The 16796-nt window shown below is 35.4% G+C and overlaps 1 protein-coding gene across 2 annotated transcripts; it reads right to left on the bottom strand.

Moving 5' to 3' along the window:
• Positions 1-33: 33 nt before the first annotated feature.
• siae (sialic acid acetylesterase) lies at positions 34-15911 on the bottom strand. Of its 2 annotated transcripts, none has more exons than NM_001044331.1 (10): positions 15814-15911; positions 14733-14897; positions 13243-13403; positions 12561-12699; positions 12252-12435; positions 7180-7271; positions 6964-7097; positions 5047-5201; positions 4778-4964; positions 34-993 (listed from the first exon to the last, which is right to left on the bottom strand). In NM_001044331.1, the coding sequence occupies exons 1-10, from the start codon at positions 15872-15874 to the stop codon at positions 742-744; spliced, it is 1530 nt and encodes a 509-aa protein (NP_001037796.1). In that variant the 5' UTR covers positions 15875-15911; the 3' UTR covers positions 34-741. The 2 variants fall into 2 exon arrangements, with proteins under 2 accessions (NP_001037796.1, XP_073785225.1); XM_073929124.1 differs by having other exon boundaries at positions 14733-15334; positions 15743-15894.
• Between the last annotated feature and the right edge of the window lie 885 nt (positions 15912-16796).

Below are 16796 nucleotides of genomic sequence, written 5' to 3'. Positions count from 1 at the left end.
CAACTTCAAACTAAAATCAAACAAATTCTGAAATGTTTTCAACACAAAATGTTTAATATTATTTCACATAAAATGAATACTGATTTTTTACACAGATTGTTTTTATACCAATGTGTGGTACCTAAATCATAATCATAAAGTGCAAACTACTGAACTCAGTAGAAATACTGCGGTAGACTTCAGCTAAAGGACTAGTTCACCCAAACATGAAAATTCTGCCATCATTTATTCAGCGTTCACTTGTTCCAAACTTGTCTGAGTTTCTTTCTTTTAAACACGAAGGAAGATATCTTAAGAATTGTTGAAAACATAACCACAGACTTCCATATTTGTTTTCCTGCTATGTATTTCAATGATTACAGGTTTTCAGCTTTCTTCAAAATGTCTGCTTTAGTATCCAATAGAAGAAACTCATAAAGGTTTATAACCATTTGAGAATGAGTAAATAGTGAAAATATTTTCAATTTGAGAGAACTATCCCTTTAAGTTACATTCATTTCATATTTTCAGGTTATGTCCCTCAAAAAGTTGTGCAGAAATGCATTCATTCAAAAGCTCTTTGTAAATATGCACAATTAGCAAAACCTATATGATGGTAGCTTTAAATATAGTCACAGGGACAATGCTCACTTAAGAACTGCTCAGTTAGTACGTCTCACTTATTTATCATTTAGATTCAGATCACCAGGTCATCATACAGAACAGAAACAAAATGTGCAGATTTAGGTTTCATAAACTAGATTAGAATACTGTTGTTGGTCTCTGGTTTGTTACGCCCAGGATGAATGGTGGTGCAGGCAAGAGTCCATCATAGCTGTAGATGGGGCAAGCTTTAAATTTACAGGGCCAGTCTGTCCAGAGATAGCGGACAGCAGTAATAGAAGCAGGACATGGTGGTATTTCCAAAAAGATGTAATTCAATCCACTGCTTGAAATGGCAACAGGTGTCCATTTGTCGTCTGTTTCACATTTCCTATCCTCAGAGCAGCAGATCTACAGTAGACATAAACACAATGGGTAACCCGTGGTTAATTTAACAGTAGTATTCTTACATCAAGCAAACCCAACCTTTGACTGAATCTTTGATCAACTTATGTTTTATAAAATTCACAATATTCAAATTAGATTTGAACTTGAAATTAGACTTTATTAGGCACACCTCTAATATGCAAATATTTATTTAGCCAATCACATGGCAGCAACTCAATATAATAAGGCTCTGTGAGAACAGAGTTCACACACAAACATAATTAATTAACCTAATTAAACTTAGTTATTGTTTAATGTGTGTTTGTATTTGTTTAAATATGCTTTAAGTAAAGTAGTTTATGTTGTCTCCGTAGACAAATGAAAGGACAGGTAGCTCATAATTATCTATTAACTTGAGTCTATGCAAGTGAATGCCATGTAACAATGAGTAAAAGGGGCGACGCAGTGGCGCAGTATGGTAGTGCTGTCGCCTTGCAGCAAGAAGATTGCCGGTTCAAGCCTCGGCTGGGTCAGTTGACGTTTCTGTGTGGAGTTTGCATGTTTTCCCTGCGTTTGCATGGGTTTCCTCCGGGTGGTTGGGTTTCCTCCACAGTCCAAAGACATGCGGTACAGGTGAACTGGGTAGGCCAAATTGTCCGTAGTGTATGAGTGTGTGTGGATGTTTCCTAGAGATGGGTTGTGGCTGGAAGGGCATCCGCTAAGTAAAAACGTGCTTTATAAGTTGGCGGTTTATGCCGCTCTGGCAACCCCGTATTAATAAAGGGACTAAGCTAACAAGAAAATAAATGAATGAAATTTTTCAGGATGTAAATATACATGAATATGATGCAGGTATTTTTTTCATTTGTTTGAATGATTTGGGAATTAAGGTTTATTTATTTGTTTATATTTGTGACCCCTCATTTCCAAAGTATTGTTGTCCGATTGATTTAAGAGCCGCCTGTTTCCATGGAATAATCCTGATTTGCTCATAGACATTTACATTTAGCAGACGCTTTTATCCAAAGCGACTTACAAATAAGGACAAGGAAGCACTTTACACAACTATAAGAGCAACAATAAATAAGTGCTGTAGGCAAGTTTCAGGTGTGTAAAGTGTAGGAAGCAAAGCATTAGTAATGTAAGTTTTTTTGTGTGTGTGTGTACAGTTAGCGGTGGAGCCAGAGAGGCAATTGCAGATTAGGAAGGAAAGTGGAGACTAAATAGTTGAGTTTTTAGTCGTTTCTTGAAAACAGCGAGTGACTCTGCCGTTCTGATGCAGTTAGGGAGTTCATTCCATCAACAGGGCAGATTGAATGCGAGAGTACGGAAAAGTGATTATTCCCTCTTTGGGATGGAACCACGAGGCGACGTTGATTCACAGAACGCAAGTTTCAGGAGGGCACATAAATCTTTAGAAGTGAGAGCAGATAAGAAGGAGCAAAGCCAGAAGTCGCTTTGTAAGAAAACATCAGAGCTTTGAATTTGATGCGAGCAGCAACTGGCAGCCAGAGCAAACGGATGAGTAGCGGAGTGACATGTGCTCTTTTAGGTTCATTAAAGACCACTCTTGCTGCTGCGTTCTGAAGCAGCTGAAGAGGTTTGATAGAGTTAGCTGGAAGCCCTGCTAGTAGAGAGTTGCAGTAATCCAGTCTGGAGAGAGCAAGAGCTTGAACAATGAGTTGAGCTGCATGTTCAGATAGGTAGGGTCGGACCAGTTCTAGAAATGTGGTCAGAGAAGTTTAGTTGGTCATCAATTGTTACTCCAAGGCTTTTCACCAGACATAGTCAAGATGATCTTCTGAAGCATCATTATGGGGAATAAACAGGGATTTGTATGATTTTGAATGTGGCGGGGTCTAAATATGTCAGAAACTTCTGATTGGCTAACATAAAAAAGGTTATCTGGTCTGATGAGTCTAGATTTCTGCTGCACTATTGTAATTGCAGGGTAAAAATAGTAGAGTTAATAACATGAAAGCATGAATTCAGCAGTGCATCAATCAACAGTTCAGGTTGTTGTTGGTGGTGTGATAGTGCGGAGGATATTTTCCCTGAGCACTTTCAGCCAATTTAGTTCCGACTCGAGTATGGTTTCTGACCAAACCTACAGTAGGTGACCACATTGTGATGCTTACATCAGTGCCGTTTTATTTTAGGCATGCTTCTAAATGTAAGTTAAATTATTTGGCATTTATGGTCTATACAAGTTAAAACGTGAGTTTAATTAAATGTGCTAAAACATTACATTAATATATACACCTATAATAAACCGACAGAATATATACAGAATATATACAGTTGAAGTCAGAATTATTAGCCCCCTGTTTATTTTTTCCCCCCAATTTGTTTAACAGAGAGATTTTTTTCAACAAATTTCTAAGCATAATAGTTTTAATAACTCATTTCTAATAACTGATTTATTTTATCTTTGCCATGATGACAGTAAATAATATTTTACTAGATATTTTTCAAGACACTTCTATACATCTTAAAGTGACATTTAAAGGCTTAACTAGGTTAATTGTAAGTTAATTCTAGCAGTTGGTGAGCAAACTAAGCACTGATAGATTACATGCCATTTGTGCATGTTTTTGAAAACGTAACATTCTGTAATGCATTTAATCCCACATGAGATTCTGTGCATAATTTGATTGGAGAAGAATCATAGAAAAGATTCCTTTTTTTTAGCCAATCACCATAGACAAGAAAAAATAAACACATAATATAGTCAATGCAATTTAAAAGAAAATAGCACAGTAAAAGTACCGATATTACACTAAAAATGTACTGAAGTAAAAGTAGACATTTTAAAACTACTTAGTAAAGTACAATTTCTGAGAAAAACTACTCATTTATAGAAATTTGAGTATTTCTAATTTATTATTTTAAACTAGAGATGCACAAACTAGGCAAACTTGGGCCGAAGATGGTTGATGGTATACATTGATTTGGCCTACCTTCCCACCAGAGAAGAGATTGTCAATTCTAATTTAACATAACCTTGTTTTTGTTTGATTGTTTTGTTTTGATTAAACATATTTGTAAATGAATCAGTTTTCATAAAATGTAAATACTGACAGACGGACGGACAAAAGACAATGCAGAAAACATCAGGGAGCATATCAAGTCAAAAACAGGTGTTGCACTGAACTCCATTCTGTTCTTAATGGGAGTGTTTTTAATATAATAAGCTTATTATAAAATATGGTGACGTGGTGGCGGAGTAGGTAGTGCTGTCGCCTCACAGCAAGAAGGTCGCTGGTTTGAGCCTCGGCTGGATCAGTTGGTGTTTCTGTGTAGAGTTTGCATGTTCTCCCCGTGTTCACAAGGGTTTCCTCCGGGTGCTCCGGATTCCCCCACAGTCCAAAGACATGCGGTACATGTAAATTAGGTAGGCTAAATTGTCCATAGTGTATAAGTATGTAGGGATGTTTCCCAGAGATGGGTTGCAGCTGGAAGGGCATCCGCTGCGTAAAACATATGCTGGATAAGTTGGCGGTTCATTCCGCTGTGGCGACCCCAGATTAATAAAGGGACTAAGCCGTAAAGAAAATAAATGAATGAATTATAAAATATAAAAATTTACACTGAATTAGTTAATATGAGACAAAATATTGTAGTTTTTATTTAATATCAAATAAATAAATTACAAAATTACCCATGACAGCTTTAACGTAATACAGGTTGATATATTTACCTTCGCTCCAACACCCTCAATTAAGTTTGGTTTTTGGCCCTTCATGAGGAAAAGTTTGTGCACCCCTGCTTTAAACCAACGTTAGCTAGTATATGAACAATATCTTACCTCAAAGTAACCATCTTCATGACTGGCCTTGATATCCTGATTAAACACAATGGTTATGTAACTGTTGCCGAGCACGGCTTGAGTAGGGAAAGGTCCTTGGAAAGTCACATTCTTCTCCCCATAGGCGACAGCTCTTGCTCCAAGCACAAGTCTGAAGGCCACATCCTGTTTATCCTCTGGATGAATACTATTGAAACACCCAGCCAAATTCAGCATATTAGACTCCACTTCTATTAAACAATTGGAATAAAGTCTCTGCTCCTCCTCACCTGCCCCATGGGGACTTTTCATCAGGTACATCAACAGCAACAGCCATAAAGGTGTTCTTCATCCGCTTATTAGGGACAAAGCCATAGTCTGCTGTCTGATGCCAGCGTATCTCTCTAAAGCCATCCGTTGGATCTTTTGTCTTATATGTGCATAGCTTGAAATTACATGGAAGTGCAATGTTGTGTTATACACTCTTATTATTATTAAATTATAATGAAATATCTTAAGGCTGCATTTATCTGACAAAAAAATAAAGTATAAAACACATTAGTGTCAGATCATTCAGACACCTGTTGATTTGGTTCTCAATTTGCTAAGTAATGAAGCTTAATCAAAATAATATTACCAGTGTCCCTGTTACATTAATTTATGTACCATAGTAACTTTTAATTATTCATACTGTAAGTACAGTGAATAAGGGTTGTTAATTAATACTAATAAAAGTACAATTACACTAAAAATGACATAAAATAAAGTGTAACCATTAATTATTGTAAATTATTTGGTGTTAATTGGGTGTTTCTTATTATCAATGTTGGTACAGTTGAAGTCAGAATTATTTGCCTACTGTTTATTTTTTCCCCAATTTCTGTTTAACGGAGAGAAGAGTTCTTTCAACACATTTCTAAACATAATAGTTTTAATAACTCATTTCTTATAACTGATTTATTTTACCTTTGCCATGATGACAGCACATAATATTTTACAAGATATTTTTTAAGACACTTCTATACAGCTTAAAGTGACATTTAAAGGTTTAACTAGGTTAATCAAGAAAAAAATATAGCTTAAAGGGGCTAATAATTTTGTTTATTTTAAAATATTGTTTTTTAAAATATTAAAAACTGCTTTTATTCTAGTCGAAATAAAACAAATAAGACTTTCTCCAGAAGAAAAAATATTATCAGACATACTGTGAAAATTTCCTTGTTAAACATAATTTGGGAAATATTAAAAAAAATTCAAAGGGGGGCTAATAATTCAGACTTTAGCTGTATATAGTTTGATATCTTTGTAGGGTTTTGTTTCAGGATTTTTTCAAGAATAGATCAAAACAATAGCATTTATTTTCTATATATTTAGATTATACTATAGTTTACTCTAATTTTATATAAATAACACTTGGAATGTAGAATGTAGTGAATAACATTTTTCATAAAATGTATTAAGAGGAATATACTATAAGATGTTTCCAAGCACAAAATCAGCAGATTAGAACGAACTATGAAGGATTGGGATAAGTCTAAATTATTACTGGCAAAAAGTTTACTTTGCCGTCCCAATAATTAAACAATATTACGGTTTTACTGCAATTCTGAACAAATAAATGAAGCTCTAAGATAGTAAACGTTAAAAAAAGATTACAAATTATTGGCCATCAGTATTAGAAATATGCATGGGAAGATAACTGTTTTAAGGCATACAGCGATTTGGAAATGTCAAGGTTTTAAAACCAAAATTTGCCAAAATTTTTATTTTCTGCTATACTATTCCTAAGTTATGTGTAACACTTTTATTTAAGTTTTTTTTTGGAAAAAAAGTATCTCTAGCAGAAAAGATATCCAAAGATGCCATTTTGAATTTTGTGTTTTTGACATGAGGACAGCAGAAGTCAATAATTCATTTGAATTATTATTTCTGACATTTCTACTGCTCCAAAATATTTTAAAGGTTTCTTAAACTAAAATATATTGTTTTCAAAAGTGTAAAAAGTTATGCTTTTTTTTACCCAGACAGTTAAAAAGAATCTATTTTAGAATAGTAATCACAATACCGTGAAACAGTAATTTTTTTATCCAAGGTTATCATACCGTCAGAATCTTATATCGGCCTGTGCCTAATTAGAAATAATAACACATAGGTCCTATCCAAAATATAAAGACACAATTTATCCAGTTCTGACTATTTAAAAGCACCTGAACAAATCCAAATGGGAAGTCTAGTGCAGTCTGGCCTTCAGAGCCTTCATGGAAAGCCATTCTCCAGTCATCAATCATGCCAGGGAAAGTGCAGTTGTATTTATCCCTGTTGTAGTTTGCATTAGCCTCACCTGAGAATTAGAAACAATAAATAAAACAGCAAGTGTTTGCACATTGTATAACTGCTATAGGGAAACATTCGAAATGTACTACCTTGGTACCATATGGCTCCGGTTATCGTCATGTTGAGTAATGGATGGATCATGGCATTCCACAGCACTGAACTGCTCCAGGTATTTTGCTCACTGCAGTCAATTCAGATATAGAAGTTGAGAATGTTAAATGAGAGCGAATTCACTGTACTGTACTGTACTGTAATGCACTATACTAAAACCATTCATTCAACCACATTTACTTCTGTGTCCATAGTTTCAATCAGTGGTTCTTAAATATAGGAGTCGGGAGCCCCCGAATCACCATATTTTTATATATAACCTACTGAGGAGAAAAAAATAGTTGTTTATAGTTACTATAGTAGCTTATAATTACTAGTTCTATTAGTTTGCGACCCCTGGGGTAATTACATTATATTAAAGACATAGCAATAGCGTCAGATGCAGCAGATTAATTTTATAATACCAGGTTAGACTTTCTGGCCCATTTACAGCACTGACATACATAAAAAAAACAAAGAAACGAAGAATAGACTTGGGTCTATTGGAGTGTGTGTGTCATTGCATGCAAGGTTTCTGTATTTATAACCACCTCAAAGGATATTGGGGGTCGAGAGTCACTGGCATTGTCATTTTGGGGGTCGCAGACTGAAAAGTTTTGGAACCCCTGGTTTAAATCATAGTTTGAAAAAATATTTAAATGTAACATCATGTAGTGTTTAAAACATGCATGTGCACATTTCAATTTTTTATAAAATTATGTACAGGGAGTGCAGAATTATTAGGCAAGTTGTATTTTTGAGGAATCGTTTTATTATTGAACAACAACCATGTTCTCAATGAACCCAAAAAACTCATTAATATCAAAGCTGAATATTTTTGGAAGTAGTTTTTAGTTTGTTTTTAGTTTTAGCTATTTTAGGGGGATATCTGTGTTTGCAGGTGACTATTACTGTGCATAATTATTAGGCAACTTAACAAAAAACAAAAATATACCCATTTCAATTATTTATTTTTACCAGTGAAACCAATATAACATCTCCACATTCACAAATATACATTTCTGACATTCAAAAACAAAACAAAAACTAATCAGGGACCAATATAGCCACCTTTCTTTGCAAGGACACTCAAAAGCCTTCCATCCATGGATTCTGTCAGTGTTCTGATCTGTTCACCATCAACATTGCGTGCAGCAGCAACCACAGCCTCCCAGACACTGTTTAGAGAGGTGTACTGTTTTCCCTCTTTGTAAATCTCACATTTGATGATGGACCACAGGTTCTCAATGGCGATCAGATCAGGTGAACAAGGAGGCCATGTCATTAGTGTTTCTTCTTTTATACCCTTTCTCGGCAGCCACGCTGTGGAGTACTTGGACGCGTGTGATGGAGCATTGTCCTGCATGACAAACCATGTTTTTCTTGAAGGATGCAGACTTCTTCCTGTACCACTGCTTGAAGAAGGTTTCTTCCAGAAACTGGCAGTAGGATGGGAGTTGAGCTTGACTCCATCCTCAACCCGAAAAGGCCCCACAAGCCCATCTTTGATGATACCAGCCCAAACCAGTACTCCACCTCCACCTTGCTGGCGTCTGAGTCGGACTGGAGCTCTCTGCCCTTTACCAATCCAGCCACGGGCCCATCCATCTGGCCCATCAAGACTCACTCTCATATCATCTGTCCATAAAACCTTAGAAAAATCAGTCTTGAGATATTTCTCAGCCCAGTCTTGACGTTTCAACTTGTGTGTCTTGTTCAGTGGTGGTCGTCTTTCAGCCTTTCTTACCTTGGCCATGTCTCGGAATATTGCACACCTTGTGCTTTTGGGCACTCCAGTGATGTTGCAGCTCTGAAATATGGCCAAATTGGTGGCAAGTGGCATCTGGCCGCTGCACGCTTGACTTTTCTCAGTTCATGGGCAGTTATTTTGCACCTTGGTTTTTCCACACACTTTTTGCAACACTGTTGACTATTTTGAATGAAACGCTTGATTGTTCGATGATCACGATTCAGAAGCTTTGCAATTTTAAGAGTACTGCATCCCTCTGCAAGATATCTCACTATTTTTTACTTTTCTGAGCCTGTCAAGTCCCTCTTTTGACCCATTTTGCCAAAGGAAAGAAAGTTGCCTAATAATTATGCACACCTGATATAGGGTGTTAATGTCATTAGACCACACCCCTTCTCATTACAGAGATGCACATCACCTAATATTCTTATTTGGTAGTAGGCTTTCAAGCCTATACAGCTTGGAGTAAGACAACATGCATAAAGAGGATGATGTGGTCAAAATACTCATTTGCCTAAATTCTGCACTCCCTGTATGTCGACTGACATTGTTAATTCATTAGAATCAACACATTTAGGATTGCTGCAGAACATCCAACCCACCCACTCATCCAAACACCCTTCCATCTATAAATCTATGTGTCAGACAATATATATGCCAGAACCAAATATACCTGCCAAATTTCTCTGTCTCCTCCCCGAAAACTAGTGGTGTAACAGATCACGGTTCAGATCACAGTATGATTTTTGAGTCACGGATCAGACAATTTTAAGCATCAGCAAAAATTGTAGGAAACAAATGTCACTTGCTTTGCATTTACACTAAAATATTACTTCAGAAACCATTGGTTTTAACAAACAGAAATTAGAGCCTGTAATTTTAATCAAAATTAAAATCTAGAAAGAACCAGCTGAAAAAAGGAAAATATTCAATACGAAAAATTATTGTTGCTACTGTTGCAGATAATGCTAAATATAGAAATATAGAAACATCTTGTACAACAGATATTTATTTTCGATTAATGATTCAACAATTCACACATAAAACATCATGTTTCATTATAGGTGTATCATTTTGGAAAACATATTCAGTGACATAATTTTGATGGTTGTGTGTCACCACCCATTGGTTACACAATGTAATTGCTACAACATTCATCAGTGTCAAGTTCCATTAAATAGTGATTTTAATTTTTACCATAAACATCAGTGTTTATATCAGAACTAAACTGTTCTCCCAGCATTTATGTTATTAAAATTTTTGTAACAAACTGAAAAAGTGTAATAACTCTCTCGATCAAACGTAGAGTTTAATGCAGCACTGCGAAGGACTAATAAACATACAAATCACAATCATTTATTATTTATGTTGCACAGGTTTGAATAGAGTTATTAATTTGTGGGTCACATGCGTTCCAAATAGAGTCTTTCATTGTTTCACATACGTTGCTCAGTGACATGGACACCTCCAAATGATGTTGAATGAGTCACATACTGTATTTACAAGGTATAATTCACCTAAAAATGTCATTTTTGTCTTCATATAATGATGTTTTCGCGGCCGGGAAATCACAATGACGTGAGCTGCTGACTGTGAGCTGTTATCACAGAGAGGGCGCGCGCGCTCTACTTAATGATATACGTGCGCGCGTCTACTTTAGTGAACAGAACCTGCATATGTTGTGAGTAACAGGTACAGTTGTAAATAATATTTAGTTTGTGGCACAGAGTGATCGTTTGGGAGCCACACTCGAAGTATGAACAAGCACTTAGCAGTAAAAATAAAACCGAAAGTGTGCACTTCAAATGATCATATCGCATTTTACAGTTATGATTACAACAAGCATTTGATATGTGTATTTATTCATAGCAAACAGAGTTATGCATGAAAATAAATGTTTACAGTGTCAGTATAGCTACTGTAGCCTATACATTGTTGAATATAATCTGATAATGACAAATATCTGATTTTACCAGTGAATAAAATTGTCTAATAATGTTGTTAATGACAGACTGCAATCTCAAACATAATAATTCAACATCTGAATTGTTATAAGTAGAATAGAATTATTTCTAGAAACCAGTAGAGCTATAATATTATTATCGATATTGTGCCATATGTTTGTTTTTACCATAGCTTTATTTTACATCAACAGAATCGTGAGAAAATCGTGATCTTTATTTTAAGCAAAAAAATCGAGATTCTCATTTTAGCCAGAATCGCGCAGCTCTAGTTCCAAACTGTGGGTTGTTATATATACTGTGATCCGTTACACCCCTAGTGAAGACCCATTTGTGGAGTTACAATGTGTAGATTTACTATGCATAATCTCATCTGCATGTAATTTCCATAAGCATATCCCAATCTTTAATATGCTGCATCCACATGGCCATGTTTAAAGGAACAGGACTCAAAAAAATTAACTATTGTAGCAATTATTATCAATTATTTAACAATAATAACATTTGGATAACAGTTGAAATTGGAATTGCTACTTAGGGCAATAAATTCCTTCTAAATTGTTACCACCCAACAAAGAATGTTGTGTATAATAGACGTCTAATAGACATCTAAACGTAGACAGCTTGGCTAAAACAAGGCTAAATTTGGGTTGTCAGTGAAAATCTAAAAGACATCTAAGAATAGCCCAAAAGTAGTCATTAATTTCTGTTTATTTGATGAATAGTCTAGTTTTGGCCTATTCTTAGATGTCTATTAGATTGTCACTAACAGCTTAAATTTAGCCTTCTTCACTGTTTGTCATGTTTTTGAGCTGCTGTGCATGCAAAAGTACTTAGTATGAGAATTATTTCATGCAAAACTTTTTTTGCGTATTATTTAGCTGTGCGTAAATGTACAGCCTATTTCTCATTACGGGTTGTTCAAATACCTGATTGCTGGTCTACAAAGCGAAAGCTATGCTTAATGCTTGAGAGAGAGTGAGTTTGAACCAATCAGGGCATGGAGGGGGGACAATGCATCAATGCATCATGTCTGGTTTGTCCGGAGACACAAGCCACGAGCGTTCCTTTGTCAAATCAGCATTGTCAAAATGTGATGACATAACCACACTGATTCCGGAGCCTCCGAAGGTCCGTGTTTTTGTAATGTTCAGCGATGGAAAGCTGAGACTCTGCCAATCTTTAAATTGTACGGATCGGATCAGCGGATCAAAAGTTATAAAACATTTAAAAACAATACTTATTTTTAGCAGCAGACAGCTGTTTCGGTCTTTAACGGTTAAAGACGTCACCACTCGCCCCAAAATATAACAGTATAACACTTAATAACATAGTAAAACAGTGTATTCTGGTATTGTACCTGATAACTGAGCTCTTCAACCCACACTTCTGAAGTGCCCTCGGGGAAGACCAGGCCTCCACAGGTGTTCCTCCCCAACTGGAATGTACCAGGCCAATGGGATACTTCCGTTTCTCATAGAGGTAGCGGCCAAAGAGCCAGCAAACTGCAGAGAAATGGCTGAAATCCTTTCCACCAAGCAAGCCTTGAATTTCGAACACACAAAGACAACAAGAACAGCTGTTGATCTCACTTCAAGAAAAATTAGATGTTATGCATAAAGCCTGCTAACACAAAAACAAGAACAAAGTTCAAGGCCTTATTCCATACCTGGTGTTGGTTTGGACCAAGGAACTTCCACTCCTGCGAGATCAGTTAGTTCTTTTTTGCTTTGCTCCAAGGCAGCCTGGAAAATCCTCACATCTGGGAACTTAGAGGCCATTGTTAGTTCCTCTGTTGCATTAATCACCTATTGAAGATCAGGAGACCTTTAATACGCACCAGAAAGATGTAGCTAGGTATATTTCCATCATTTGGCAAGGTGTTTTTCCATTACAAACTGCTGCAAAACTTTTTTAGTATATATTAAATGTTGATAAAATACTGATTATTGTTGAGTAATATTGATTAATGTTGATAAATGTTGATTAAGTGATATTAACCAGAGTGTTATGTGACCAAAACTTGTCCTTGTGTGACATCTAATTCTAAAAACCATGCAGACAGATATATTCAAAAGGTTTAGTTATATCACAGCCAACACACTACCATTACCATTAATAAAAGCAGACATCAAACAAACATTAAGGGCAAGGCAGTACTCCCTGTACTTTGGAGCAGCCACTAATGTGTTTCTTCCTGGAAAGTTATAGTGGATGATGTTGTGCAATATATTGGCATTTTTGCAAAATGGACATTTCCATTAGTCACATTTTTGCTTCGCATTTTCAATTCGCAAGGGTAATGAAAATGTGCCTACTGTCACATTTGATGTTAAAAGAAATTTACTTGCCTGACCAACAGTGAATGCCATGTTACTTTGTCCACTACATAACCAGATGTCTCCAAAGAGCACATCTTTAAGTACAATGGAGCTATTAGTTGTGCTATGATATGCAGTCAGTGTGTAGGGACCACCAGCCTCCATGGGTTTGAGAGTTGTGCGCCAAATACCTGTAAGACAAATGCACTTTCATTCTTCAGTATTTATTAAACCAGATATTCATTATTCTTTCCTTATACTTGTAATGACATAAAATCTTAAATTCCTCAAAAAATCAAACTGCAAAAAACTCTCGTTAGCTCACATCTCTGAGACAGTTTACAAAAAAGGTGCCCTCCCAATGGCAGTAATTCTGTGACATGAATGAAAATGTATTGCGCACAGGCTACAATATACCTCTAAGTCCATCTCCTCTATTTACCAAACTGATTTACTAGTAACGAATGAGGAAAACTATCATTGCAGACTAAAATCCCCACAGGAATAATTATATATAATAAATACAGTCTGAACATGGAGGCAATAAAAGTGCCACTGCTTTGATTTGACCGTTTTTTAGCAATAGTAATAGAATCATTCAATATAATAACAACAACAACAATAATAATAATAATAATAAACAAGAACAATAAGAAGAGGAACACAGAATGCAAAGAGCTTAATGGGCAATTAGTTTATATTAGATTCATCTGCTTACCTGCATAATTTGCATTTTCAAGGTAACTGAATTCGGTCTTAATAGTGTTAGGGCACAATCCACGTTAAAGCATAAAGATAATTAAAATATGCTTTATGTGACGTTTTATAAATATTTTAGATCATTATGCATATAGGTCAAACAATTACAACTATAATTTCTCCTGGTCTTGCAAATTTTTCCAGAGAGAGACTACAAACTGGCGGGTATTAATGTAAAGCCCTGTATATATATGTGTGTGTGTGTGTATATTTGTGTCTATGTATATATGTATATATGTATATATATATATATATATATATATATATATATATATATATATATATTTTTTTTTTTTTTTTTTTTTATCTTGAGCTCTTGAAAGCAGCAGTACAGTGCATGCACAAATGTTGCTTTTTGTCCAGTCTATTTCAAAGAGAACCAATCACACCAGTTGCGTTTCCTCAAGGCACGATTGCTTTGCACTAGTAAACGGGAGTGTGCATGTATTTTTTATACAAAGTGATTATCCTCTCATTTGGCATTCACCTACTTTCTTTTGCTTGCCCGAGCAGTTATGTCAGTCATGCTGCTTCTCGATTCATTTCCACAAATATTGGCCCATCCCTATTGTCGAATGCTGCTTTTAAGAAAACCATCATTTAAAAATAATTTTTAATAAGCCTGTGGGGCGTTTGTCTAATGTCAAGCCCTGATTGTAAGATAAATGTATCCTGTATATTCAGTTTTTTTATCATTCCTTTAAAGCAGACTTTTCACTTTAGTGGAATGCATTTATGTGTGTAAGTAATACAGTACTTACCATTGATAACAGGAGCGATATATGTTTGTTCCAGAAGGTGTGACCCAGACAGGGACACCACAACCTTGGCTCCTGTCTGTCCAAATCCCCACACGACTGACTTGGCTGGGGCTTTTTGCAGAATCATGTAACTCCCATAATAAGAAGAGAATCTAAACACCTCCCCTTTTAACACAAGGGAATTAGTTCAAGATTTATCATTTTTGAAATATGAAAAGTCTGTATTGCAGTGATGAGAAACAAATGGGTTTTCATTTTAAAGCTAGAATGTTTCTTAGTTTCTAAGTTAGAAAGATGCAAGCACTACTGCAGGCTGTCAGAACTTTATCTGAGTTTCTTTCTTCTACATAAACCAAAACATTTTGAAACAGGCAAGATGGAATCTGAGATCCAGCCCCCCAGCATTCTTCAAAATAACTTATTTTGTGCTCAACAGAAGAAAGAGACCATGAAAGGTAGTTTTCTTATTTGCCAGAACTATTCCTTTTACTTTGCTTTTGCCATATTAACCATGGGGCAACCATGGTATTTGTGGTAAAACGGTGGTTACACAAACAGCAGCCTTTCAAAAAGCAAGGCAGCAAACTGTTAAAACAACTAAACTAAAAAACAGCATTCATGCCTTAATGAAAAGTAAGCAAGCTTGCTTACTTTTCATTAAGGAATGAATGCTGTTTTTTAGTTTAGTTGTTCTCAATGTAATTTAATTCTACTGAATATACTATATTTTGAGCCTATTCCGAATTAACAGCAAACACAACTAAACACACTGAGGGTTTTATGTCACAACGCTAAACGTTATCACGTGGTCTGCACGAGACATGATAAATAAATAAGTCCTATGTAACCGCATAATATACGATTTTGCTAAAACGTGTAAAATCTGTCACTTTTATTTGTAGCATACCTAAATACTATAAAGGTTAAAGGATTGGACTCAAATCACTGGTGCATCATATGCTTTCTCACGAATCACTCGTTCTAACTGATAAGACGTTCATGTCAAAAACCGTATAAAACAGCTAAACCAACTTATTAGCAATTACTTAGCTATACAGTATTTCTAAAGGTTACCACTTACCTGCCGATAAAACAGTGGCAAATGCGCTCAAAACCAGCGAGGAAAACACCGGTGTCAACATGACTGCAAGTTATTCAAAACAAGGAAGTGTGTCAAATGACGTGCCCAGTGTGCAGCAGGCTGTTTTACATTCTGCGCTACCTTTTCAGACTGTGCTGCCAAACTGGTGTCTTACCCCCTGCTTTACCCAGGAGAAGTTTATCCTCTCTTGATATACATTTAAACCTTCCAATATAAATATTAATATTTTCTCTAGCACTTAAATCCCAATTTCCATTCATTATTTATAAATTAATTATCATTATTCACAACTATTTTACACTAGGTATAAAAATATACGAACAAACAATTAGTAATACATTTATCATAGTATTTATTAATCGTTGTTAACGTTAAGTCAGATAATGTTAACTCATTGATTAACTAATGTTAAGAAGCACAACAATTAATAAATGCTTAACAAAATTATTCATACTTAGTGAATGTAAGTAAATACATGAGAGGGGTCTGGCTGCAGACTCGGTGCAGTACAACATCAGTCATGCTTAATTCAGCTATAAAAATATCCACTGTTGATTGCATTAGATTTTTGTTTTCAATTGCGATTTTAACACTTTTAATAGAGGAAGTCCTCGGCTATGCATAGGCTACTCTTAATCATAAATTGACTGCATAGTTTTACGTTAGATGCAGTCTTGAATTTACAAACAGTCAGTACTGGAGAACAGATGTAACATTGATCAAGTGAAGTTTTCAGTCACACTCATGCAACAGTAATATTTAACTCGTTTTATGTATCCTTCGCTCATTTTTGTTTTCAGTTGTGAAAAATAAAACATGAGTTTTTACAACACGTTTTTAAACATAATAGTTACTTCTAATAACTACATTTTATTTTTCTTATGGTGACAGTCAATGCATAATATTTTACTAGTTATTTTGCAAGATAGTTGTATTCAGATTAAATTGTAATTTAAAGACTT

Source organism: Danio rerio, chromosome 18 (assembly GCF_049306965.1).
Source record: "Danio rerio strain Tuebingen ecotype United States chromosome 18, GRCz12tu, whole genome shotgun sequence".
Classification (NCBI taxonomy): Eukaryota; Metazoa; Chordata; class Actinopteri; order Cypriniformes; family Danionidae; genus Danio; species Danio rerio.
The sequence above is the reverse complement of the archived record's forward strand: the minus strand, read 5'-3'. Positions and strand labels throughout refer to the sequence as shown.

Coding starts and splice junctions, on each gene's coding strand:
- siae (NM_001044331.1), bottom strand. CDS start 15,874: ATGTTGACACCGGTGTTTTCCTCGCTGGTTTTGAGCGCATTTGCCACT. Junction 5,202..6,963: donor TCCCATTTGGATTTGTTCAG/GTGCTTTTAAAT, acceptor TGTAATTTCAAG/CTATGCACATATAAGACAAA. Junction 4,965..5,046: donor GAAAAGTCCCCATGGGGCAG/GTGAGGAGGAGC, acceptor GTGTTTCAATAG/TATTCATCCAGAGGATAAAC.